Here is a 27,944-nt window from a genome sequence, read left to right on the forward strand (position 1 = left end):
AACCAGCTGGCTGCACCGACTCCGATAGCGTCTCTCCAGTGAGCCATGTTCCGTGAAGCAAAGAATGTTAGTCTCTGATGTCCCTCTGGAATGCTACCCTTGCTCGGATTTCATCAACCGTCTTGTCAAGAGACTGGACATTGGCGAGAAGAATGCTAGGGAGTGGTGCACGATGTGCCCGTCTCCGGAGTCTGACCAGAAGACCGCTCCGTTTCCCTCTTTTACGAATTTGTTTTTTTGGGATCCATTCCGTTGTCCTGGGTGAAAGGCAGAACACAGGATCCGCTTCGCGAAAGTCATATTCTTGGTCGTACTGATGGTGAGTTGACGCTGCTCTTATGTTCAGTAGTTCTTCTCGACTGTATGTAATGAAACCTAAGATGACCTGGGGTACCAATGTAAGAAATAACATGTAAAAAAAAATAAAAACTTCATCGTTTCTTAGGAACGCGAAGCGAGGCGGCCATGTGTGTCGGCGCCGGAAGTTACATGTTTGTTTTGTTTGATAAGTTCATATTTATATCCAAAAATCTCTGTTTACATTGGCGTGTTATTTGTTGCCTCCAAAACATCCGGTGAATGTGCAGAGAGCCAAGTGAATCTACAGAAATACTCATAATAAATGTTGATGAAAATACAACTGTTACGTATGGAATTAAAGATATACTTCTCCTTAATGCAACCACTGTGTCAGATTTCAATAAAGCTTTACAGAAAAAGCACACCATGGAATAATCTGAGTACAGTGCTCAGAGACCAAAACAAGCAATACAGATATCCAACATGTTATGGAGTCAACAAAAGTCAGAAATAGCATTATAAATATTCACTTACCTTTGATGATCTTCATCAGAATGCACTCCCAGGAATCCCAGTTCCACAATATATGTTAGTTTTGTTCGATAGAGTCAATCATTAATGTCCAAATACCTCCTTTTTGTTCACGCATTTAGTACAGTTATCGAAAAGCGCAAGCACTAGGTTCAGACAAAGTCAAAAAAGTTATATTACAGTTCGTAGAAACATGTCAAACAATGTATTTAATCAATCTTTAGGATGTTTTTATAATAAATATTCAATAATGTTTCATCCGCAGAATTCCTTTGTCTTTAGAAATGAAAGGGAACGGAACTAACTCTCACAGGTGCTCGCCTGACTGAGCACATGGCCTTCTTGTTATGCAGGTGAATGAGGACCCAAAAGCGACTTGGCGAAAACAGAGTTTTTAATCCAGTAAAGTAACTTTACAATCAAAAGGCATAATTCTACTCGTAATGACGAGAACAGACTGGAGACTTGATCAAGAACTGCAGGTTGCCTCGGGAAGGCACTTGAACGTAGCAGACTCAGACACCTGCTCACCACGCAGCATCTGAGGGAAACACGACACGACAGGGCGATACATAGACACAGCACGGTGAACAATAGACAAGGATCCGACAGGGCAGGAACGGAAAACAAGGAGAGAAATAGGGACTCTAATCAGGGAAAAGGATCGGGAACAGGTGTGGGAAGACTAAATGATTGATTAGGGGAATAGGAACAGCTGGGAGCAGGAACGGAACGATAGAGAGAAGAGAGAGAGGAAGGGAGAGAGAAAAGACCAGCAGGGGGAAAATGAACAGAGGGAAAAGCAAAATGACAAGACAATCTAAGACAAAACATGACACTTCTGGCAGACCCATGACTCAATCAGCTCTCATTCTCTCCCACTTCACAGTGGTAGCCTGCAACAAGGTTCTACAGACTGTTGACATCTAGTGGAAGCCTTAGGAAGTGCAATATGACCCCACAGACACTGTATATTGTATAGGCTAAGACTTGAAAACCTACAAAACGTCAGATTTCCCACTTACTGGTTGGATTTTCTCTCAGGTTTTTGCCTGCCATATGAGTTCTGTTATACTCACAGACATCATTCAAACCGTTTTAGAAACTTCAGAGTGTTTTCTATCCATATATACTAATATGCATATCCTAGCATCTGGGCCTGAGTATCCGGACGTGAAAATACTGCCCCCTACCCCAAAAAAGTTAATTTAATCGCTATTTCTGACTTTTGTGAGCCCTCTCCTTGGCTGGAAAATGGCTGTATGGTTTTCTGTCAATAGGTGCTGACCTAACATAATCGCATGGTGTGCTTTCGCAGTAAAGCCTTTTTGAAATCGGACACTATGGTTGGATTTACTAGAAGTTTATCTTTAAAATTGTGTATAGTACTTGTGTATAGTGTTTTAGGAATTTTAATTTGGCACCCTGCAATCTCATTGGCTGTTGTCGAGGTGGGACGCTTGTACCAGAGAGGTTAACTTGGCTTTCGAAGACTTTAGAAAGGCTGGGCAGGATGAATGGTCTATAACAGTTTGGGTCTAGAGTGTCCCCCCCTTTGAAGAGGGGGATGACCGTGGAACCTTTCCAATCGTTATGGATCTCGGACGATACGAAAGAGAGGTTGAACAGACTAGTAATAGGGGTTGCAACAATGTCAGTGGATCATTTTAGAAAGAGAGAGTCTAGCCCAGCTGATTTGTACAAGTTCAGTTTCTGCAGCTCTTTCATAACATCTGCTGTCTGAATTTGGGTGAAGGAGAAGCTGGGAAGGCTTGGGCAAGTAGCTGCTGGGGACATGGAGATGTTGGCTGGGGTTAGGGTAGCCAGTAGGGAAGCATGGCCAGCCGTGGAGAAATGCTGTTTGAAATTCTCGTTTATCGTGAATTTATCGGTGGTGACACCTGGGTGAGCCGGCCGAGACATGGGCACTGGGCAAGCTGGCTGGGGGTGAACTCCCCACAAACCGGAAGGGGCATGGGAGCTGGCTGAGCTGGCTGAGGCATTGTCCACATGTTCCTAGGAAACTATGCAGTTTTTTGTTTTTTTTACGTGTTATTTCTTACATTAGTACCCCAGGTCATCTTAGGTTTCATTACATACAGTCGAGAAGAACTACTGAATATAAGATCAGCGTCAACTCACCATCAGTACGACCAAGAATATGTTTTCCGCGACGCGGATTCTGTGTTCTGCCTTACAAACAGGACAACGGAATGGATCGCATGCAGCGACCCAAGGAAACGGCTCTGAAAAAGAGGGAAACGAGGCGGTGTTCTAGCCAGACTCCGAAAAAGGGCACATCGCGCACCACTTCCCAGCATTCTTCTTGCCAATGTCCAGTCTCTCGACAACAAGGTTGATGAAATCCGAGCAAGGGTGGCATTCCAGAGGGACATCAGAGACTGCAACGTTCTCTGCTTCACGGAAACATGGCTTACTGGGAAGACGCTATCCAGGGCGGTGCAGCCAACGGGTTTCTCCACGAATCGCGCCGACAGAAACATACATCTCTCTGGTAAGAAGAGTGGCGGGGGCGTATGCCTCATGACTAACGGGACATGGTGTGATGAAGGAAACATACAGGAACTCAAATCCTTCTGTTCACCTGATTTAGAATTCCTCACAATCAAATGTAGACCGCATTATCTTCCAAGAGAATTCTCTTCGATTATAATCACAGTCGTATATATCCCCCCCCCAAGCAGACACATCGATGGCTCTGAACGAACTTTATTTAACTCTTTGCAAACTAGAAACCATTTATCCGGAGGCTGCATTCATTGTAGCTGGGGATTTTAACAAAGCTAATCTGAAAACAAGACTCCCTAAATTTTATCAGCATATTGATTGCGCAACCAGGGGTGGTAAAACCTTGGATCATTGTTACTCTAACATCCGCGACGCATATAAGGCTCTGCCCCGCCCCCCTTTCGGGAAAGCTGACCACGACTCCATTTTGCTGATCCCTGCCTACAGGCAGAAACTAAAACAAGAGGCTCCCACGCTGAGGTCTGTCCAACACTGGTCAGACCAAGCTGACTCTACACTCCAAGACTGTGGACTGGGATATGTTTCGTATTGCGTCAGATGGAAATATTGACGAATACGCTGATTCGGTGTGCGAGTTCATTAGAACGTGCGTCGAAGATGTCGTTCCCATAGCAACGATAAAAACATTCCCAAACCAGAAACCGTGGATTGATGGCAGCATTCGCGTGAAACTGAAAGCGCGAACCACTGCTTTTAATCAGGGCAAGGTGACTAGTAACATGTCCGAATATAAACAATGCAGCTATTCCCTCCGCAAGGCTATTAAACAAGTTAAGCGTCAGTACAGAGACAAAGTGGAATCTCAATTCAATGGCTCAGACACAAGAGGCATGTGGCAGGGTCTACAGTCAATCACGGACTACAAGAAGAAACCCAGCCCAGTCACGGACCAGGATGTCTTGCTCCCAGGCAGACTAAATAACTTTTTTGCCCGCTTTGAGGACAATACAGTGCCACTGACACGGCCTGGAACGAAAACATGCGGTCTCTCCTTCACTGTAGCCGAGGTGAGTAAGACATTTAAACGTGTTAACCCTCGCAAGGCTGCAGGCCCAGACGGCATCCCCAGCCGCGCCCTCAGAGCATGCGCAGACCAGCTGGCCGGTGTGTTTACGGACATATTCAATCAATCCCTATACCAGTCTGCTGTTCCCACATGCTTCAAGAGGGCCACCATTGTTCCTGTTCCCAAGAAAGCTAAGGTAACTGAGCTAAACGACTACCGCCCCGTAGCACTCACTTCTGTCATCATGAAGTGCTTAAGGTAATCTAGGGAAGGTAATGACCAGAACACCAGGGGGAGGAAGAGTGGGAGCAGGCTTGACACGAATCAAATCAAATCAAATGTATTTATATAGCCCTTCTTACATCAGCTGATATCTCAAAGTGCTGTACAGAAACCCAGCCTAAAACCCTAAACAGCAAGCAATGCAGGTGTAGAAGCATGGCGGCTTAGAAAAACTCCCTAGAAAGAAACCTAGAGAGGAACCAGGCTATGAGGGGTGGCCAGTCCTCTTCTGGCTGTGCCAGGTAGAGATTATAACAGAACATGGCCAAGATGTTCAAATGTTCAAATAAATAATAATCACAGTAGTTGTCTAGGGTACAGCAAGTCAGCACTTCAGGAGTAAATGTCAGTTTGCTTTTCATAGCCGATCATTAGGAGTATCTCTACTGCTCCTTCTGTCTCCAGAGAGTTGAAAACAGCAGGTCTGGGACAGGTACCACGTCCGATGAACAGGTCAGGGTCCCATAGCCCCAGGCAGAACAGTTGAAACTGGAACAGCAGCACGGCCAGGTGGACTGGGGACAGCAAGCATTCATCATGCCAGGTAGTCCTGAGGCGTGGTCCTAGGGCTCAGGTCCTCCGAGAGAGAGAAAGAAAGAGAGAAAGAGAAAATTAGAGAGAGCATACTAACATTCACACAGGACACTGGATAAGACAGGAGAAGTACTCCAGATATAACAAACTGACCCTAGCCCCCCGACACAAGTTGCTGCAGCATAAATACTGGAGGCTGAGACAGGAGGGGTCAGGTGAGACTGTGGCCCCATCCGAAGATACCCCCGGACAGGGCCAAACAGGAAGGATATAACCACACCCACTTTGCCAAAGCACAGCCCTCACACCACTAGAGGGATATCTTCAACCACCAACTTACCATCCTGAGACAAGGCTGAGTATTGCCCATAAAGATCTCTGCCACGTCACACCCAAAGGGGGGGCGAGAACCGAGACAGGAAGATCACGTAAGTGACTCAACCCACTCAAGTGACGCACCCCTCCTAGGGACGGCATGAAAGAGCACCAGTAAGCCAGTAACTCAGCCCCTATAATAGGGTTAGAGGCAGAGAATCCCAGTGGAGAGAGGGGAACCGGCCAGGAAGAGACAGCAAGAGTGGTTCATTGCTCCAGAGCCTTTCCGTTCACCTTCACACTCCTGGGCCAGACCACACTTAAAGAGATGAGTCTTCAGTAAAGACTTAAAGGTTGAGACCGAGTCTGCGTATCTCACATGAGTAGGCAGACTATTCCATAAAAATGGAGCTCTATTGGAGAAAGCCGTGCCTCCAGCTGTTTGCTTAGAAATTCTAGGGACAATTAGGAGGCCTGCATCTTGTGACCGTAGCGTATGTGTAGGTATGTACGGCAGGACCAAAGCAGAAAGATAGGTAGGAGCAAGCCCATGTAATGCTTTGTAGGTTAGCAGTAAAACCTTGAAATCAGCCCTTGCGTTAACAGGAAGCCAGTGTAGGAAGGCTAGCACTGGAGTAATATGATCCAATTTTTTGGTTCTAGTCAGGATTCTAGCAGCCGTATTTAGCACTACCTGAAGTTTATTTAGTGCTTTATCCGGGTAGACGGAAAGTAAAGCATTGCAGTAGTCTAACCTAGAAGTATTTTTGGATAGAAAGTTTCAGATTTTTGCAATGTTACGTAGATGGAAAAAAGCTGTCCTTGAAACAGTCTTGATATGTTCGTCAAAAGAGAGATTAGGGTCCAGAGTAACACCGAGGTCCTTCACAGTTTTATTTGAGATGACTGTACAACCATCAATATTAATTGTCAAATTCAACAGAAGATCTCTTTGTTTCTTGGGACCTAAAAACAAGCATCTCTGTTTTGTCACAGTTTAAAAGTAGAAAGTTTGCAGCCATCGCAAAATTGCGAGGGAAATTTTGGGGCTTCACCATGTTTCATTGAAATGTGTCGTCCGCATAGCAGTGAAAGTTAACATTGTGTTTTCGAATGACATCCCCAAGAGGTAAAATATATATTGAAAACAATAGTGGTCCTAAAATAGAACCTTGAGGAACACCAAGATTTACAGTTGATTTGTCAGAGGACAAACCATTCACAGAGACAAACTGATATCTTCCAACAGATAAGATCTAAACTAGGCCAGAACTTGTCCTTGTAGACCAATTTTGGTTTCCAATCGCTCCAAAAGAATGTGGTGATCGATGGTATCAAAAGCAGCACTAAGGTCTAGGAGCACGAGGACAGATGCAGAGCCTCGGTCATTTACCACCTTCACAGGTGCAGGTGCTATGATGGGATCTAAAATCAGACTGAAGCATTTCGTATACATTGTTTGTTTTCAGGAAGGCAGTAAGTTGCTTTTTCAAAAAAAAATTGAGAGGAATGGAAGATTCGATATAGGCTGATAGTTTTTATATTTTCTGGGTCAAGGTTTGGCTTTTTCAAGAGAGGCTTTATTACTGCCACTTTTAGTGAGTTTGGTACACATCCAGTGGATAGCGAGCTGTTTATTATGTTCAACAAAGGAGGGCCAAGCACAGGAAGCAGCTCTTTCAGTAGTTTAGTTGGAATAGGGTCCAGTATGCAGCTTGAAGGTTTAGAGGTCATGATTATTTTCATCATTGTGTCAAGAGATATAGTACTAAAACACTTGAGTGTCTCTCTTTATCCTAGGTCCTGGCAGAGTTGTGCAGACTCAGGACAACTGAGTTTTGGAGGAATACGCATATTTAAAGAGGAGTCCGTAACTTGCTTTCTAATGATCATGATATTTTCATCAAAGAACTTCATGAATTTACTGCTGAATTTACATTTACATTTACATTTAAGTCATTTAGCAGACGCTCTTATCCAGAGCGACTTACAAATTGGTGCATTCACCTTATGACATCCAGTGGGACAGTCACTTAACAATAGTGCATCTAAAACTTAGGGGGGGGTGGGGTGAGAGGGATTACTTATCCTATCCTAGGTATTCCTTAAAGAGGTGGGGTTTCAGGTGTCTCCGGAAGGTGGTGATTGACTCCGCTGTCCTGGCGTCGTGAGGGAGTTTGTTCCACCATTGGGGGGGCCAGGGCCGCGAACAGTTTTGACTGGGCTGAGCGGGAGCTGTACTTCCTCAGTGGTAGGGAGGCGAGCAGGCCAGAGGTGGATGAACGCAGTGCCCTTGTTTGGGTGTAGGGCCTGATCAGAGCCTGGAGGTACTGAGGTGCCGTTCCCCTCACAGCTCCGTAGGCAAGCACCATGGTCTTGTAGCGGATGCGAGCTTCAACTGGAAGCCAGTGGAGAGAACGGAGGAGCGGGGTGACGTGAGAGAACTTGGGAAGGTTGAACACCAGACGGGCTGCGGTGTTCTGGATGAGTTGAAGGGGTTTAATGGCACAGGCAGGAGCCCAGCCAACAGCGAGTTGCAGTAATCCAGACGGGAGATGACAAGTGCCTGGATGAGGACCTGCGCCGCTTCCTGTGTGAGGCAGGGTCGTACTCTGCGGATGTTGTAGAGCATGAACCTACAGGAACGGGCCACCGCCTTGATGTTGGTTGAGAACGACAGGGTGTTGTCCAGGATCACGCCAAGGTTCTTGGCGCTCTGGGAGGAGGACACAATGGAGTTGTCAACCGTGATGGCGAGATCATGGAACGGGCAGTCCTTCCCGGGAGGAAGAGCAGCTCCGTCTTGCCGAGGTTCAGCTTGAGGTGGTGATCCGTCATCCACACTGATATGTCTGCCAGACATGCAGAGATGCGATTCGCCACCTGGTCATCAGAAGGGGGAAAGGAGAAGATTAATTGTGTGTCGTCTGCATAGCAATGATAAGAGAGACCATGTGAGGTTATGACAGAGCCAAGTGACTTGGTGTATAGCGAGAATAGGAGAGGGCCAAGAACAGAGCCCTGGGGGACACCAGTGGTGAGAGCGCGTGGTGAGGAGACAGATTCTTGCCACGCCACCTGGTAGGAGCGACCTGTCAGGTAGGACGCAATCCAAGCGTGGGCCGCGCCGGAGATGCCCAACTCGGAGAGGGTGGAGAGGAGGATCTGATGGTTCACAGTATCGAAGGCAGCCGATAGATCTAGAAGGATGAGAGCAGAGGAGAGAGAGTTAGCTTTAGCAGTGCGGAGCGCCTCCGTGATACAGAGGAGAGCAGTCTCAGTTGAATGACTAGTCTTGAAACCTGACTGATTTGGATCAAGAAGGTCATTCAGAGAGAGATAGCGGGAGAGCTGGCCAAGGACGGCACGTTCAAGAGTTTTGGAGAGAAAAGAAAGAAGGGATACTGGTCTGTAATTGTTGACATCGGAGGGATCGAGTGTAGGTTTTTTCAGAAGGGGTGCAACTCTCGCTCTCTTGAAGACGGAAGGGACGTAGCCAGCGGTCAGGGATGAGTTGATGAGTGAGGTGAGGTAAGGGAGAAGGTCTCCGGAAATGGTCTGGAGAAGAGAGGAGGGGATAGGGTCAAGCGGGCAGGTTGTTGGGCGACCGGCCGTCACAAGACGCGAGATTTCATCTGGAGAGAGAGGGGAGAAAGAGGTCAAAGCACAGGGTAGGGCAGTGTGAGCAGAACCAGCGGTGTCGTTTGACTTAGCAAACGAGGATCGGATGTCGTCGACCTTCTTTTCAAAATGGTTGACGAAGTCATCTGCAGAGAGGGAGGAGGGGGGAGGGGGCGGAGGATTCAGGAGGGAGGAGAAGGTGGCAAAGAGCTTCCTAGGGTTAGAGGCAGATGCTTGGAATTTAGCGTGGTAGAAAGTGGCTTTAGCAGCAGAGACAGAGGAGGAAAATGTAGAGAGGAGGGAGTGAAAGGATGCCAGGTCCGCAGGGAGGCAAGTTTTCCTCCATTTCCGCTCGGCTGCCCGGAGCCCTGTTCTGTGAGCTCGCAATGAGTCATCGAGCCACGGAGCGGGAGGGGAGGACCGAGCCGGCCTGGAGGATAGGGGACATAGAGAGTCAAGGGATGCAGAGAGGGAGGAGAGGAGGGTTGAGGAGGCAGAATCAGGAGATAGGTGGGAGAAGGTTTGAGCGGAGGGAAGAGATGATAGGATGGAAGAGGAGAGAGTAGCGGGGGAGAGAGAGCGAAGGTTGGGACGGCGCGATACCATCCGAGTAGGGGCAGTGTGGGAGGTGTTGGATGAGAGCGAGAGGGAAAAGGATACAAGGCAGTGGTCGGAGACTTGGAGGGGAGTTGCAATGAGGTTAGTGGAAGAACAGCATCTAGTAAAGATGAGGTCGAGCGTATTGCCTGCCTTGTGAGTAGGGGGAAGGTGAGAGGGTGAGGTCAAAAGAGGAGAGGAGTGGAAAGAAGGAGGCAGAGAGGAAAGAGTCAAAGGTAGACGTGGGGAGGTTAAAGTCGCCCAGAACTGTGAGAGGTGAGCCGTCCTCAGGAAAGGAGCTTATCAAGGCATCAAGCTCATTGATGAACTCTCCGAGGGAACCTGGAGGGCGATAAATGATAAGGATGTTAAGCTTGAAAGGGCTAGTAACTGTGACAGCATGGAATTCAAAGGAGGCGATAGACAGATGGGTAAGGGGAGAAAGAGAGAATGACCACTTGGGAGAGATGAGGATCCCGGTGCCACCACCCCGCTGACCAGACGCTCTCGGGGTGTGCGAGAACACGTGGGCGGACGAAGAGAGAGCAGTAGGAGTAGCAGTGTTGTCTGTGGTGATCCATGTTTCCGTCAGTGCCAAGAAGTCGAGGGACTGGAGGGAGGCATAGGCTGAGATGAACTCTGCCTTGTTGACCGCAGATTGGCAGTTCCAGAGGCTACCGGAGACCTGGAACTCCACGTGGGTCGTGCGCGCTGGGACCACCAGAGTAGGGTGGCCGCGGCCACGCGGTGAGGAGCGTTTGTATGGTCTGTGCAGAGAGGAGAGAACAGGGATAAACAGACACATAGTTGACAGGCTACAGAAGAGGCTACGCTAATGCAAAGGAGATTGGAATGACAAGTGGACTACACGTCTCGAATGTTCAGAAAGTTAAGCTACGTAGCAAGAATCATATTGACTAAAATGATTAAAATGATACAGTACTGCTGAAGTAGGCCAGCTGGCAGTGGGTGCGTTGTTGACACTACACTAATCAAGTCGTTCCGTTGAGTGTAATAGTTTCTGCAGTGTTGGTATTCGGGGGCTAGCAGGCTAGCTAGCAGTGTTGTTTACGTTACGTTGCGTTAAAAGAACGACAATAGATGGCTAGCGAACCTAGAAAATCGCTCTAGACTACACAATTATCTTTGATACAAAGACGGCTATGTAGCTAGCTAAGTAGCTAGCTACGATCAAACAAATCAAACCGTTGTACTGTAATGAAATGAAGTGAAAATGTGATACTACCTGTGAATGCGACCGGGTAGTTGAGTTCTATACAGAAGACGTTGGCTAGCGTTGGCTAGCTAGCAGAGTCACCTACGTTAAGGACGACAAATAGCTGGCTAGCTAACCTCGGTAGATTAAGATAATCACTCTAAGACTACACACTCTAAACCTAAACAACACAATTATCTTGGATACGATGATACGAAGACAGCAAAGACAGCTATGTAGCTAGCTAACACTAAACTAATCAAGTCGTTCAGTTGAGTGTAATAGTTTCTCCAGTGCAGCTAATCAGTGGACGTTAGCTAGCTGGCTAGTGAAGACTACGTTAGCCATCCTCACTTGGGGAATGCTGCTTTTTAGTTAGCTTTGTGACAGTATCAAAAAGAAGACTACCTCCATGTAAGGCTTGAAAAAGCTACTGTAATTATAATGTGGACACTATTCACATTAAGCACTTTACTGTTCACAAACACAATATTTGCCTTAATTCATTGAATTTAGATCTCAATATGGTTATGCTTTTGGCAGTAATCATAATGATAGTAATATTAGTTGTGCTTTTGGCAGTAATCATAATGATAGTAATATTAGTTGTGCTTTTGGCAGTAATCATAATGATAGTAATATTAGTTGTGCTTTTGGCAGTAATCATAATGATAGTAATATTAGTTGTGCTTTTGGCAGTAATCATAATGATAGTAATATTAGTTGTGCTTTTGGCAGTAATCATAATGATAGTAATATTAGTTGTGCTTTTGGCAGTAATCATAATGATAGTAATATTAGTTGTGCTTTTGGCAGTAATCATAATGATAGTAATATTAGTTGTGCTTTTGGCAGTAATCATAATGATAGTAATATTAGTTGTGCTTTTGGCAGTAATCATAATGATAGTAATATTAGTTGTGCTTTTGGCAGTAATCATAATGATAGTAATATTAGTTGTGCTTTTGGCAGTAATCATAATAATATACGTTTTTTTAGATATATGCATACTCTCATGCAAATGTTCTCTTGCCTCGGATTGCAAGATAAATGAGTTGAGAATCAAATCAAATCAAATCAAATCAAATTTTATTTGTCACATACACATGGTTAGCAGATGTTAATGCGAGTGTAGCGAAATGCTTGTGCTTCTAGTTCCGACAATGCAGTGATAACCAACAAGTAATCTAACTAACAATTCCAAAAAAAAACTACTGTCTTATACACAGTGTAAGGGGATAAGGAACATGTACATAAGGATATATGAATGAGTGATGGTACAGAGCAGCATACAGTAGATGGTATCGGGTACAGTATATACATATGAGATGAGTGTGTAGACAAAGTAAACAAAGTGGCATAGTTAAAGTGGCTAGTGATACATGTGTTACATAAGGATGCAGTCGATGTTGTAGAGTACAGTATATACATATGCATATGAGATGAATAATGTAGGGTAAGTAACATTATATAAGGTAGCATTGTTTAAAGTGGCTAGTGATATATATATATATATATATATATATATATATATATATATATATATATTTACATCATTTCCATCAATTCCCATTATTAAAATGGCTGGAGTTGGGTCAGTGTCAATGACAGTGTGTTGGCAGCAGCCACTCAATGTTAGTGGTGGCTATTTAACAGTCTGATGGCCTTGAGATAGAAGCTGTTTTTCAGTCTCTCGGTCCCAGCTTTGATGCACCTGTACTGACCTCGCCTTCTGGATGATAGCGGGGTGAACAGGCAGTGGTTCGGGTGGTTGATGTCCTTGATGATCTTTATGGCCTTTCTGTAACAACGGGTGGTGTAGGTGTCCTGGAGGGCAGGTAGTTTGCCCCGGTGATGCGTTGTGCAGTCCTCACTACCCTCTGGAGAGCCTTACGGTTGAGGGCGGAGCAGTTGCCGTACCAGGCGGTGATACAGCCCGCCAGGATGCTCTCGATTGTGCATCTGTAGAAGTTTGTGAGTGCTTTTGGTGACAAGCCGAATTTTTTCAGCCTCCTGAGGTTGAATAGGCGCTGCTGCGCCTTCTTCACGACGCTGTCAGTGTGAGTGGACCAATTCAGATTGTCTGTGATGTGTATGCCGAGGAACTTAAAACTAGCTACCCTCTCCACTACTGTTCCATCGATGTGGATAGGGGGTGTTCCCTCTGCTGTTTCCTGAAGTCCACAATCATCTCCTTAGTTTTGTTGACGTTGAGTGTGAGGTTATTTTCCTGACACCACACTCCAAGGGCCCTCACCTCCTCCCTGTAGGCCGTCTCGTCGTTGTTGGTAATCAAGCCTACCACTGTTGTGTCGTCCGCAAACTTGATGATTGAGTTGGAGGCGTGCGTGGCCACGCAGTCGTGGGTGAACAGGGAGTACAGGAGAGGGCTCAGAACGCACCCTTGTGGGGCCCCCGTGTTGAGGATCAGCGGGGAGGAGATGTTGTTGCCTACCCTCACCACCTGGGGGCGGCCCGTCAGGAAGTCCAGTACCCAGTTGCACAGGGCGGGGTCGAGACCCAGGGTCTCGAGCTTGATGACGAGCTTGGAGGGTACTATGGTGTTGAATGCCGAGCTGTAGTCGATGAACAGCATTCTCACATAGGTATTCCTCTTGTCCAGGTGGGTTAGGGCAGTGTGCAGTGTGGTTGAGATTGCATCGTCTGTGGACCTATTTGGGCGGTAAGCAAATTGGAGTGGGTCTAGGGTGTCAGGTAGGGTGGAGGTGATATGGTCCTTGACTAGACTCTCAAAGCACTTCATGATGACGGAAGTGAGTGCTACGGGCGGTAGTCGTTTAGCTCAGTTACCTTAGCTTTCTTGGGAACAGGAACAATGGTGGCCCTCTTGAAGCATGTGGGAACAGCAGACTGGTATAGGGATTGATTGAATATGTCCGTAAACACACCGGCCAGCTGGTCTGCGCATGCTCGGAGGGCGCGGCTGGGGATGCCGTCTGGGCCTGCAGCCTTGCGAGGGTTAACACGTTTAAATGTCTTACTCACCTCGGCTGCAGTGAAGGAGAGACCGCATGTTTCCGTTGCAGGCCGTGTCAGTGGCACTGTATTGTCCTCAAAGCGGGCAAAAAGTTATTTAGTCTGCCTGGGAGCAAGACATCCTGGTCCGTGACTGGGCTGGATTTCATCTTGTAGTCCGTGATTGACTGTAGACCCTGCCACATGCCTCTTGTGTCTGAGCCATTGAATTGAGATTCCACTTTGTCTCTGTACTGACGCTTAGCTTGTTTAATAGCCTTACGGAGGGAATAGCTGCACTGTTTGTATTCAGTCATGTTGCCAGACACCTTGCCCTGATTAAAAGCAGTGGTTCGCGCTTTCAGTTTCACGCGAATGCTGCCATCAATCCACGGTTTCTGGTTAGGGAATGTTTTTATCGTTGCTATGGGAACGACATCTTCGACGCACGTTCTAATGAACTCGCACACCGAATCAGCGTATTCGTCAATATTTCCATCTGACGCAATACGAAACATGTCCCAGTCCACGTGATGGAAGCAGTCTTGGAGTGTAGAGTCAGCTTGTTCTGACCAGCGTTGGACAGACCTCAGCGTGGGAGCCTCTTGTTTTAATTTCTGTCTGTAGGCAGGGATCAGCAAAATGGAGTCGTGGTCAGCTTTTCCGAAAGGGGGCGGGGCAGGGCCTTATATGCGTCGCGGAAGTTAGAGTAACAATGATCCAAGGTTTTACCACCCCTGGTTGCGCAATCGATATGCTGATAAAATTTAGGGAGTCTTGTTTTCAGATTGGCTTTGTTAAAATCCCCAGCTACAATGAATGCAGCCTCCGGATAAATGGTTTCCAGTTTGCAAAGAGTTAAATAAAGTTCGTTCAGAGCCATCGATGTGTCTGCTTGGGGGGGATATATACGGCTGTGATTATAATCGAAGAGAATTCTCTTGGAAGATAATGCGGTCTACATTTGATTGTGAGGAATTCTAAATCAGGTGAACAGAAGGATTTGAGTTCCTGTATGTTTTCTTCATCACACCATGTCCCGTTAGTCATGAGGCATACGCCCCCTCCACTCTTCTTACCAGAGAGATGTTTGTTTCTGTCGGCGCGATGCGTGGAGAAACCCGTTGGCTGCACCGCCCTGGATAGCGTCTTCCCAGTAAGCCATGTCTCCGTAAAGCAGAGAACGTTGCAGTCTCTGATGTCCCTCTGGAATGCCACCCTTGCTCGGATTTCATCAACCTTGTTGTCGAGAGACTGGACATTGGCAAGAAGAATACTGGGAAGTGGTGCGCGATGTGCCCTTTTCCGGAGTCTGACCAGAACACCGCCGCGTTTCCCTCTTTTTCGGAGTCGTTTCCTTGGGTCGCTGCATGCGATCCATTCCGTTGTCCTGTTTGTAAGGCAGAACACAGGATCCGCGTCGCGGAAAACATATTCTTGGTCGTACTGATGGTGAGTTGACGCTGATCTTATATTCAGTAGTTCTTCTCGACTGTATGTAATGAAACCTAAGATGACCTGGGGTACTAATGTAAGAAATAACACGTAAAAAAACAAAAAACTGCATAGTTTCCTAGGAACGCGAAGCGAGGCGGCCATCTCAGTCGGCGCCGGAAGTACATTCAAGGAATCATCTACTGTTCTGATGCGTCTCACTTGAATAACCCTTGTAATCAAAACAGAGACACTCAGAAAGTCCATGTGATATATTTTCTCTAGCCAGAGAAAGATTAGGAGTTTGTATTATAACACATCCTTTTGTTTTTGTGGGGAATCTGGAGATTAATTGACATGACAGTGCGAGAAGGAGTACAGGTTTTTACTTTGGCAGGATATTTCTCTGCAGAAACGCTGAAATAGCTACATTAAGTTTGTCTAATCCAACTATGGAATGGAAGGTCTATTTCCTCTTAGTCTGTAAAATAAATAAATATATAAATATATATATATTATGCAACATATTTTACTTTCAATATGGTCTGGTAGGCAAATACCAGAGTTCACTGACTTTTTCCGACTGGCTATTTTTCTATTTTGGGGTAGTGTATGTACGTATGCCTGTCTGGTTTTTGCTGAGGTATTTGACACGGGGGCTATTTAAACACCGTAATCTGGAGGTTTCCGATGGATAAATGACTCAAACTGTCGTTTGCACTTATTTATTTTGTGTAGACTATATTCTCTTGGTCTTGTTTGGTATCGACCAATGGCGGTTGATGGTACAGAATCAATTCTTTGAATAATAACTCAGTTTTACCTAAAGCCTCAATGCTGTAAGACTAAACTTTTCTTCTTCTCCCCCCCCCCCCCTACAGAGGACACAGTGCTCATGAGAAGACAGCACTTATGAGAATTCTTAGGCCATTAGATGAGTGAGGCCCAACAGAGCATCCTGGTCGTTCACAGTCAAAAGTATTGGTAAGTCATTTCATCTGTTATCTTATATACTCTGGAGCTGTCCTAGATACTATTGATTGCAGCCTGTCTTCAAATCTAACTCACCCCAGGAGCTTCCAAAGCAATCGTTATGTGCTCAGTGTTTGTGATACAACAACAGCATATTTACATTCTTCAACAGATCTTTTGTGGGGCAAAGACTGCCATTTATACCATAAAGTGATCTCAGTATATGACAGTGACTGTGTATCCCGGTCATGTCCTTTCAGCCCAGTAGCCCATATCCACAAATAAGTGACGTTTTAATGACAGTTGATTAAGCCTCTTACACACTATGCTTTGACCTGTGTCCAGATGTTTTTCATAAATTCTGCTCCAACTTGGGATACAGTTTCACAGTCCAGCCTCTGGCTTCGAAGAGAATTCAACACATTTAAAACAGTCTCTGGCAGTAAAATATGGGATATTCTAAACGACTTGGACAGCTATTGCATCTAACTAAAGAAATGTCTTATCATGCAGAAACAGTGGCGAAGATTAGAGCTAAATTATTGAAGTAGATTTTGGCCATAAACGGGTCATTGGAATCCTTCTCTGAGATTTATGAGCATGTGCCACCAGTGAAAGCAGCTGTCTCACTGCTGGTGAAACGCACATCTCTAATCCTCAGGCAATTTCAATGTAAAAGGAAGAGTCCTGCTACAGTGGCTTGTGAAAGTACTCACCTCCCCCTTGGCATTTTTCCTATTTTGTGGCTTTACAACCTGGAATTAAAATTGATTTTTGAGGGGTTTGTATCATTTGATTTACAAAACATGTCTACCACTGTAAGATGCAAAATATTGTTTATTGTGAAACAAACAAGAAATAAGACAAACTGAAAACTTGAGCATGCATAGCTAGCTATTCACCCCCTCATAGTCAATACTTTGTAGAGCCACCTTTTGCAGCAATTATAGCTGCAAGTCTCTTGGGGTATGTCTCCATAAGCTTGGCACATCTAGCCACTGGGATATTTGCCCTTTCTTCAATCAAAACTGCTCCAGCTCCTTCAAGTTGGATGGGTTCCACTGGTGTACAGCAATATTTGTCATACCGCAGATTCTCAATTGGATTGAGGTCTAGGCTTTGACTAGACCATTCCAAGACATTTAAATGTTTCAACTTAAACCACTCCAGTGTTGCTTTAGCAGTATGCTCAGGGTCATTGTTTTGCTGGAAGGTGAACCGCCGTCCCAGTCTCAAATCGTGGTCCTGTGTAGCTCAGTTGGTAGAGCATGGCGCTTGTAATGCCAGGGTAGTGGGTTCGATCCCCGGGACCACCCATACGTAGAATGTATGCACGCATGACTGTAAGTCGCTTTGGATAAAAGCGTCTGCTAAATGGCATATATTATTATTATTATATTATTATATTATAAATCGCTGGAAGACTGAAACAGCTTTCCCTCAAGAATTTCCCTGTATTTAGCGCCATCCATCTTTCCTTCAATTTTGATCAGTTTCCCAGTCCCTGCCGATGGAAAAACATCCCCACAGCATGATGCTGCCACCACCATGCTTCACCGTGGGGATGGTGTTCTCGGGGTGACGAGAGGTATTGGGTTTGCGCCAGACATAGCATTTTCCTTGATGGCCAAAAAGCTCAATTTTAGTCTCATCTGACCAGAATGCCTTCTTCCATATGTTTGGAGAGTTTCCCACATGCCTTTTGTTGAACACCAAACATGTTTGCTTATGTTTTTCTGGCCACTCCTCCGTGAAGCCCAGCTCTGTGGAGTGTACAGCTTAGAATGGTCCTGGACAAATACTCCAATCTCCGCTGTAGAGCTTTGCAACTCCTTCAGGGTTATCGTTGGTCTCTTTGTTGCCTCTCTGATTAATGCCCTCTTTGCCTGGTCCATGAGTTTTGCTGGGCGGCCTTCTCTTGGTAGATTTGTTGTGGTGCATTATTCTTTCTATTTTTTTAACAATGGATTTAATGGTGCTCCGTTGGAAAAAAAGTTTCAGATATTTTTGGGGGGCCAACACTGATTTGTACTTCTCACTCGACTTGGAGAGCTCCTTGGTCTTCATGGTGCCGCTTGCTTTGTGGTGCCCCTTGCTTAGTGGTGATGCAGACTTTGGGGCCTTTCAGAACAGTTGTATATATACTGAGATCATGTGACAGATCATGTGACACTTAGATTGCACACAGCTGGACTTAATTTAACTAATTATGTGACTTCTGTATGTAATTGGTTGCACCATATCTTATTTAGGGGCTTCATAGCAAAGGGGGTGAATACATATACACGCACCACTTTTCAGTTTTTCATTTTGTATAATCTTTTGAAACAAGTCATTTTTTAAAAATGTCTCTTTACCAATTTGGACTGTTTTGTGTATATCCATTACATGGAATAAAAATCGATTTAAAATGCAGGTTGTAAAGCAACAAAATAGGAAAAACACCAAGGGGTTGAAAACTTTTGCAAGGCGCTGTATCATGTGCACTTAGGAGATGTATTGTCATGCATGAGGAAAGATGTTTAGCTGAGGACAGTCACAATTCCTGGACATTTAGCTTGTTACTTATTTACGATAATTTGACAGTTTATAGATGACGTTGTAGACCTGTTCCCAGTAGTCAGTCTGTACTTCAGTGTTTCCAAAGCACCAATCGCTACGTTCAAAGTTGTAACTTTGGGTCATCTGAATGCACAGTGTAGATGACCTACTCCACTGACTCGGGGCAAAAAGGGCAGTTGCTGCTACATTAAAACTTGTTCATTGTTATACAGTGCCTTTCGAAAGTACTCAGACCCCTTGACTTTTTCCACATTTTGTTACATTACAGGCTTATTCTAAAATTGATTAAAACAGGTTTTTAGAAATGTTTGCAAATATATAAAAATAAAATAAAAATAGTACATTTGCATAAGTATTCAGACTCTTTGCTCGTTACTTTGTTGAAGTACCTTTTGCAGCGATTACAGCATTGAGTCTTGTTGGGTATGACGCTACAAGCTAGGCACACCTGTATTTGGGTAATTTCTCCCATTTCTCTCTGCAGATCCTCTCAAGCTCTGTCAGGTTGAATTGGGAGCGTTGCTGCACAGTTATTTTCAGATCTCTCCAGAGATATTTGATCAGGTTCAATTCCAGGGCTCTGGCTGAGCCACTCAAAGACATTCAGAGACTTGTCCCGAAGCCACTCCTGCGTTGTTTTGACTGTATGCTTAGGGTCGTTGTCCTGTTGGAAGGTGAACCTTCGCCGCAGTCTGAGGCCTCTGAGCGCTCTGGAGCAGGTTTTCATCAATGATCTCTCTGTACTTTGCTCCGTTCATCATTTCCTCAAGCCTGACAAGTCTCCCAGTCCCTGCTTCTGAAAAACATCCCCACAGCATAATGCTGCCACCACCATGCCTCACTGTAGACATGGTGCCAGGTTTCCTCCACACGTGAAGCTTGGCATTCAGGCCAAAGAGTTCAATCTTGGTTTCATCAGACCAGAGAATCTTGTTTCTCATGGTCTGAGAGTCTTTAGGTGTCTTTTAGAAAACTTCAAGTTGGCTGTCATGTGCTTTTTTACTGAGGAGGGGCTTCCGTCTGGCCACTTTACCATAAAGGCCTGATTGGTGGAGTGCTGCAGAAATGGTTGTCCTTCTGGAATGTTTTCCCATCTCCACAGAGGAACTCTAGAGCTCTGTCAAAGTAACCATCAGGTTCTTGGCCACCTCCCTGACCAATGCCCTTCTCCCCTGATTGCTCAGTTTAGCCTGGCGGACAGCACTAAGATGAGTCTTGGCGGTTCCAGCCTTCTTCCATTTAAGAATGATGGAGGACACTGTGTTCTTGGGGACCTTCAATGCTGCAGACATGTTTTGGTACCCTTCCCCAGATCTGTGCCTCGACACATTCCTGTCTCAGAGCTCTACAGACAATTCCTTCTGCCTCATTGCTTGTTTTTTTCTCTGGCATTCACTGTTAACTGTGGGACCTTATATAGACCTGTGTGTGTCTTTCCAAATCATGTCCAATCAATTGAATTTACCACAGGTGGATTCCAATCAAGTTGTAAAAACTTCTCAAGGATGATCAATGGAAACAGGATGCACCTGAGCTCAATTTTGAGTGAAATAGCAAAGGGTCTGAATACTTATGTAAGTGAGATGTGTCGTATCTTTGGCTATGCCGGATTAAGTGAAACGACATGCTATTCTATAAAATCCTTTCTCTGTAAGTAATATTACCTGATTGAGCTAATCATGTAAATGTAATTAACTAGAAAGTCGGGGCACCACAAAATAGTGGTTATAGAGCTGTTATCTTCTGAATAAACTCTTCTGAATAAGACCTAGTAATATTTTACATCAATAGCAGTCAATATTAATCGTCACCTTATTTCAGTTTCATCTGAAAGTTGTAAATTCTTGGTTATCTTCAGGAACCCTGGCTAACAAGTTGAATCAGCAATACAATTTGGGTTTAATTATTTATTTACTAAATACCTAACTAATCACACAGAATTGCATATACACAGAATGCAAATTATGTCATACAGAAAACGTCCCTGGTGGACAGAGCCAACATAATTTCTGGTTACAGAAAGGAAAGGGGGTTGGGTTTGAGTGAAAGATCGGGAAGACTGAGGAACAAAGGGAGAAGCCATGCTATCGTAAATACAGTATCTTATGCATTATAAATTACCGCCCATTTGGAAAAGAAAATGCAATAAATACTTACTTTGAGCTGCGCTTCAGTAGTTGGTCGTAGATGCTGGCCGTGTTGGCCAACAGAGATCTTCCTGTCCTCGGAAGAATGTCTCTGGTGGTAAATTGGATATGTCGTCCGTCCTTTCCTAGCCCACGTTCACAGCGGCCGCTGCTAACTCAACGGCTAGGATGTCTCACTTCTTTAGTGAATAAGAGTTCAAATTTCATACCATTCACAACCAAAGCTCACACTGAGGTTGGCTTAGTTCTGTAGTTGACATGTTAGTCCTTTTTAACGTATAGACCGTCGTCCTATTGTCCTCGGAACAGCTTATTATATAAGACCTTTTAACGTGAGGCTGCAGAACAGAAAGTTACATTTTTGTCAAGGGCTTATATAGTGGAGGGAGAGAAAGGTGTGTTTCATAGTTTATAACCAAAATCTCTTCAGAGGGGCGCGCCACAGATTGAGCAGAGCTCTAACCTTATGAAAACCCAATTCTCTCATTTGGAAGCTAAAATTACATTTAATCTTTTCACAAATAGTTTCATATTCAAACATTTAAATTGCACAACAATTCCATGTGAATCTGATAACTAGAATGTGTAGACTTTCCCAGATACAGTTTATGTCGTCCTGTCATCAGTCATAATGTCTCAGATGACAACCGAACTGACATCATATTCATTAAGTACCAACGCATATTTTCAATTGGTTCTATTACCGAAATATGGTTCCTTTCCCCCCACTTGTTTGATGTTCACAGACTCTCTATGTTTAACAAAGGCAAGAGTCCTTCAGTAGAGTGAGAGAGAGAGGGAAGGGAGAATTTGCAAAAATGTCTAAATTTGTATTCGCTTTGTCATTAAGGAGTATTGTGTGTAGATTGCTAAGGAAATGTGTTTATTACATTTTTTGAATATGTCTGTTGCATAACAAAATGTGGAAAAAGTGTAATTTGTTTTTGAGAAGGACGTAGTAGTGACTATTGCTGTTGTGAGGTGATACAGTTGGCACGGGATGCCCGCTCGATAAAAAGGCTTCCGAAGGTTGCAGTGGAGGCCTCGATGACTTTACAACTAGCTTTTGAGATTGACTTGATGCACATATCGAGAGCTCAACGTTTTCGGTCTGATATTTAGCCAAGGTCTCTGGCCATAGCTAAGGCTCCTTAATAATGACACTAGCCAACCAAGGGTCTCAGCCCCCAGGCATCTCTACCCCCAATGCTCTAATTTATGTTAACCTGTTTGGGACCTGTTTGGGATAGGGGGCAGCATTTTCACGTTTGGATGAAAAGCGTGCCCAGAGTATACTGCCTTCTACTCAGTTGCAATTGCTAATATATGCATATTATTATTAGATTTGAATAGAAAACACTCAGAAGTTTCTAAAACTGTTTGAATGATGTCTGTGAGTATAACAGAACTCACGTGGCAGGCTAAAACCTGAGAAAAATCCACCAGGAAGTGGGAAATCTGATGTTTGTAGTTTTTCAAAGCTTGGCCTGTCGTTAACACAGTGTCTATGGAGACAAATTGCACTTCCTAAGGCTTCCACTAGATGTCAACAGTCTTTAGAAACTTGTTTGAGAATTCTACTCTAATGGAGGGGCTCATAACGGCTCTTTGAGTCAGTGTTCTGGCAGACTGCCACAAGCTCGTGGCGCTCCTTCACGTGAGAGTTAGCTTGCTTTCCATTGCTTTTCTACAGACAAAGGAATTCTATTGGGAACATTATTGAAGATTTATGTTTAAAACATCCTAAAGATGGATTCTTTTCATCGTTTGATGTGTTTCTACGGATTGTAACGGAACTTTTGGACTTTTCATCTGGACCTCGTGCTCGCGCCTCATGAAGATGGATTACTGGGCTGAACGCGCTGACAACAAGGAGGAATTTGGACATAAATTATGAACTTTATTGAACAAATAAAACATTTATTGTGGAAGTGGGATTCCTGAGAGTGCATTCTGATGAAGATCATCAATGGTAAGCGAATATTTATAATGCTATTTCTGACTAATGTTTACTCCACAACATGGCAGATATTTCTTTGGATGGTTTGGTCTCTGAACGCCGTACTCAGATTATTGCATGGTGTGCTTTTTCCGTAAAGTTTTTTAAAAATCTGACACAGCGGTTGCATTAAGGATAAGTCTATCTTTAATTCTGTGAATAACACTTGTATCTTTTATCATTGTTTATTATGAGTATTGCTGTAAATTCATATGGCTCTCTGCAAAATCACCGGATGTTTTGGAAGCAAAACATTACTGAATGTAACGCGCCGATGTAAACTGAGATTTTTTGGATATAAATATGGACTTTATCGAACAAAACATACATGTGTTGTGTAACATGATGTCCTATTAGCATCTTCTGATGAAGATCATCAAAGGTTAGTGATTAATTGTATCTATATTTCCGCTTTTTGTGTCTCCTCTCTTTGGCTGGAAAAATAGCTGTGTGTTTTTGTGACTTGGCTCTGACCTAACATAATCATATGTTGTGCTTTCGCTGTAAAGCCTTTTTGGAATTGGACACGATGGGTAGATTAACAAGAAGTTTATCTTTAATTTGATGTATTGCTCTTGTTAATGTGTGAAAGTTACATATTTCAAAAAAATATTTTTGAATTTCGTGCACTGCCTTTTCAGCAGAATGTTGTCGAGGGGTTCCACTACCGTAAGAAGTTAAGTGATCCCAGAGGTGGCCCAGGGTAGCCCTCATGTCCATTTGTTTACTACTAGGATATGCTGAACAACACCTCTTCTGCTTGCTTCCCTGCCTGCGGTGCTCCCACAGATTCAGAGATCCATGTAATGCATCAGCAGTGGGTAATCGGATTTACAATGACTACACCAGCAAATCTGCAATGCTAATGTGCTTAATAAAAGGCTCTCAAATAGGTTAAGTTGGTTTTGTATTTCATCCTATATGGAACTGACTCTCTCATCTATGTCCCATGGAGAAGCAATAGGCTACAGGCCAACATCACAAATATATCTTAGCAATTTCTGCACCCCCTCATGCAAATATGTGTGTTTCTCTGTGGGGAGAATGGTTAAAGTGAAGATGGGCAGTGGACTGAAATCAAAAGTTGCACTGTGTGGAGCACATGAATGGTTTCAGATGTGTGTGTGTGTGTGTGTGTGTGTGTGTGTGTGTGTGTGTGTGTGTGTGTGTGTGTGTGTGTGTGTGTGTGTGTGTGTGTGTGTGTGTGTGTGTGTGTGTGTGTGTGTGTGTGTGTGTGTGTGTGTGTGTGTGTGTGTGTGTGTGTGTGTGTGTGTGTGTGTGTGTGCAAGGAGGGGGTACTGGATTTTCTAAGAACAGTAAACCAAGGGAGCAAGTTGAGATTAGTGTTTTTTGAGCTATGTCTGTGGGTGTGTGATGGCTCTTGCAAAATCCCCCCACTTCCCCAAACCCTATCAGCATTATGATATCACTTCACGAGAAAACCAAAAAGTTCTGTGTTTTTGCATGTCTGTTTAGTGTCAACCTTCACAGTACAAAAGAATGTATGAAGAAGACAATTTGGCATTCAGCTAACATTATTCATCGCAAAACAATGCAGACTGTCATGAAATCCTTTTCTCCTCAAATAGTAATTTAATTCATATTTTTAATTTAACTATCCAGCTTCAGCAGCACAGTAGGGCTCCACATTTTGCATATGTGAATAGAAAGAAAGTTGTTTTATGATGAAGGAATGTTTAATCATCTAACAAAGTATCTAATTACAATGGCTTGAGAAAGTATTCATCCCCTTGTGCATTTTTACTATTTTGTTGCATTACAACCTGGAATTAAAATGGATTTTTAGGGGGTTTGTATCATTTGATTTACATAACATGCCTACCACTTTGAAGATGCTAAATGTTTTTTATTGTGAACGAACAAGAAGACAATTTTTCTTTTTTACTTGAGCGTGCATAACTATTGACCTCGTCAAAGTCAATTTGTAGAGTCACCTTTTGCAGCAATTACAGCTGCAAGTATCTTGGGGTATGCCTCCATAAGCTTGGCACATCTAGCCACTGGGATGTTTGCCCATTCTTCAAGGCAAAACTGCTCCAGCTCCTTCAGGTTGGATGTGTTCCGCTGGTGTACAGCAATATTTAAGTCATGACCCAGATTCTCAATTGGATTGTGGTCTAAGCTTTGACTAGGCCATTCCAAGACATTTAAATGTTTCCCATTAAACCACTCGAGTGTTGCTTTAGCAGTAAGCTTAGGGTCATTGTCCTGCTGGAAGGTGAACCTCTGTCCCAGTCTCAAATCTCTGGAAGACTGAAAAAGGTTTCCCTCAAGAATTTCTCTGTAATTAGCGCCATCCATCATTCCTTCAATTTTGATCAATTCCCCAGTCCCTGCTGATGAAAAACATCCCCACAACATGATGCTGCCACCACCATGCTTCACTGTGGGGATGTTCTCAGGGCGATGAGAGGTGTTGGGTTTGCACCAGACATAGTGTTCTCCTTGATGGCAAAAAAACACAATTGTAGTCTAATCTAACCAGAGTACCTTCTTCCATATGTTTTGGGGAGTCTCCCACATGCCTTTTGGCGAACATCAAACGTCTTTTCTTATTTTTCTCTATAAGCAATGGCTTTTTTCTGGCCACTCTTCCGGTAAAGCCTATCTCCATGGAGTGTACGTCGTAAAGTGGTCCTATGGACAGATACTCCAATCTCCGCTGTGGACCTTTGCTGCTCCTTCAGGGTTATCCTTGGTCTCTTTGCTGCCTCTCTGATTAATGCCCTCCTTGCCTGGTCTGAGTCTTGGTGGGCGGCCCTCTCTTGGCAGGTTTGTTGTGATGCCATATTCTTTCCATGTTTTAATAATGGACTTAATGGTGCTCTGTGGGATGTTCAAAGTTTCTGATATTCTTTTATAACCCAACCCTGATCTGTACATCTCCACGACTTTGTCACTGACCTCTTTTGAGACCTCCTTGGTCTTCATGGTGCCCCTTGCTTAGTGGTGCCCCTTGCTTAGTGGTGCCCCTTGCTTAGTGGTGCCCCTTGCTTAGTGGTGCCCCTTGCTTAGTGGTGCCCCTTGCTTAGTGGTGCCCCTTGCTTAGTGGTGCCCCTTGCTTAGTGGTGCCCCTTGCTTAGTGGTGTTGCAGACTCAGGCCACTTTCAGAACAGGTGAATATATAGAGATCATGTGACACTTAGATTGCACACAGGTGGGCTTTATTTAACTAATTGTGTGACTTCTGAAGGTAATTGGTTGCACCAGATTTTATTTAGGGGCTTCAGAGCAAAGGGGGTGAATTCACGCACCACTATTCTGTTTTTTATTTGTATAATATTTTGAAACAAGTAATTTTGAAAGTTTCACTTCATTTTGTGTATGTACATTTTTACTTATCTTTATTTAACTATGCAAGTCAGTTAAAAACAAATACTTTTTTCAATGACGGCCTAGGAACAGTGGGTTAACTGCCTCGTTCAGGGGTAGAACGACCTTGTCAGCTCGGGGATTCGATCATGCAACCTTTCGGTTACTAATCCAATGCTCTAACCACTAGGCTACCTGCCACCCAGTACATAAAATCCAAATAAAAATCTATTTATATTACAGGTTGTAATGCAACAAAATAGGAAAAACGCCAAAGGGTATGAATACTTTTGCAAGGCACTGTTGATATCATGCTCTATAAAACAAAGCTTTATTCAAATAATGTTAAAAAAAAAAAAAAATGTACCTCTACCCTCCGTTCCAGCTGAACCCTAGACATCTTCTTCAGATACTACCTTGACACATTGAAAGTGGGTCAACTTCTTTACAATAACTTGAAATGCTTGAATGCATCCAAAATAGCTGCATTATATGCATATTCATTATAAAACTACAATGTAGAACATATCAACATGTAAATGTATAATAATCTAATGTATAATGCATTATTTAAGCATTGGGGAAAAATTGGTAGTGACATGTAATTCGAAAAGTGATTTTCACATCACTGATGTCATATTTGGCAACTTGCATTTTGAGATACAACATTTGAATCATTATTAGAGTAAATTAAATTCCTCTGTCATGCAAAGTCAAGGTAATTGTGCAGAAACTTTAGACACTTAGCGAAACCTCAATGGTTTGCAATTACTGTAGTGGCAAATGCAATTTGTCCCACAGTTTGAACCCAGTGATCATATGGCAGTGTATGTTGGAAACTTGATAGAATGTGAATTGAGCTTGTGAATTGAGCTTGGAGTGTATCACTATGTCAGCAAAAGTGTCAATGTCAATGAATTGTTAGCTAAATTACTCTGCAGAATATCTGACCTTCTTGAATGCATGCCAAGATGCTTGTCTGTGTAGGTGGAAGGATACATTTTTATTTAATTATTTGTCGTTGACACTATAGACATTGTGGTTACTGTGATGGATCGGAGTCAAGATACAGGGGAAGCGTTACATATATCAGGGCTCCCAGACGATGACCCTTGACAGATTTGATAATTTTGTCTAAATATTTCTGAGAATTTGACATCCCTTTCCAGAAATGGTGTGCTTTGTCAGCTGTTTCCACTCGCCAAGATTCAAGAGGCCCGTGGAGAGTGAGACTCCTGTCACGCCCTGACCATAGAGATCTTTTTATTGTCTATGTTTGGTTGGTCAGGGTGTGACTCAGGTGGGAAACTCAATGTTCTGTGTTTCTATGTTTTGGCCGGTTATTGTTCTCAATCAGGGACAGCTGTCTATCTTAGTCTCTGATTGGGAATCATACTTAGGCAGCCTTTTTCCTTTTGTATTTTGTGGGTAGTTGTCTTTGTTAGTGGCCTGTATAGCCCTAGTAAGCTTCACGTTCATTTTTGTTGTTTCTTGTTTTGTTAGCGATATTTATAATAAAGACAAATGTACGCTCACCACGCCGCACCTTGGTCCGGTCATTTCCACGAT

General features: G+C 43.9%; 1 protein-coding gene across 1 annotated transcript in view; it reads left to right on the forward strand.

Annotated features, from left to right (window-relative positions):
* The window catches only part of LOC124044239 (PTB domain-containing engulfment adapter protein 1-like), a 182,668-nt gene that overhangs the window by 94,926 nt on the left and 59,798 nt on the right, over positions 1-27,944 (forward strand). The window contains exon 2 of the mRNA XM_046363841.1: positions 16,244-16,346. Coding sequence (XP_046219797.1) covers positions 16,297-16,346 — 50 coding nt within the window. The 5' untranslated portion in view covers positions 16,244-16,296. The remainder of the gene's footprint in view (positions 1-16,243; positions 16,347-27,944) is intronic.

The sequence above is a fragment of the Oncorhynchus gorbuscha genome, linkage group LG09, assembly GCF_021184085.1.
Source record: "Oncorhynchus gorbuscha isolate QuinsamMale2020 ecotype Even-year linkage group LG09, OgorEven_v1.0, whole genome shotgun sequence".
In the NCBI taxonomy this organism is placed as follows: domain Eukaryota; kingdom Metazoa; phylum Chordata; class Actinopteri; order Salmoniformes; family Salmonidae; genus Oncorhynchus; species Oncorhynchus gorbuscha.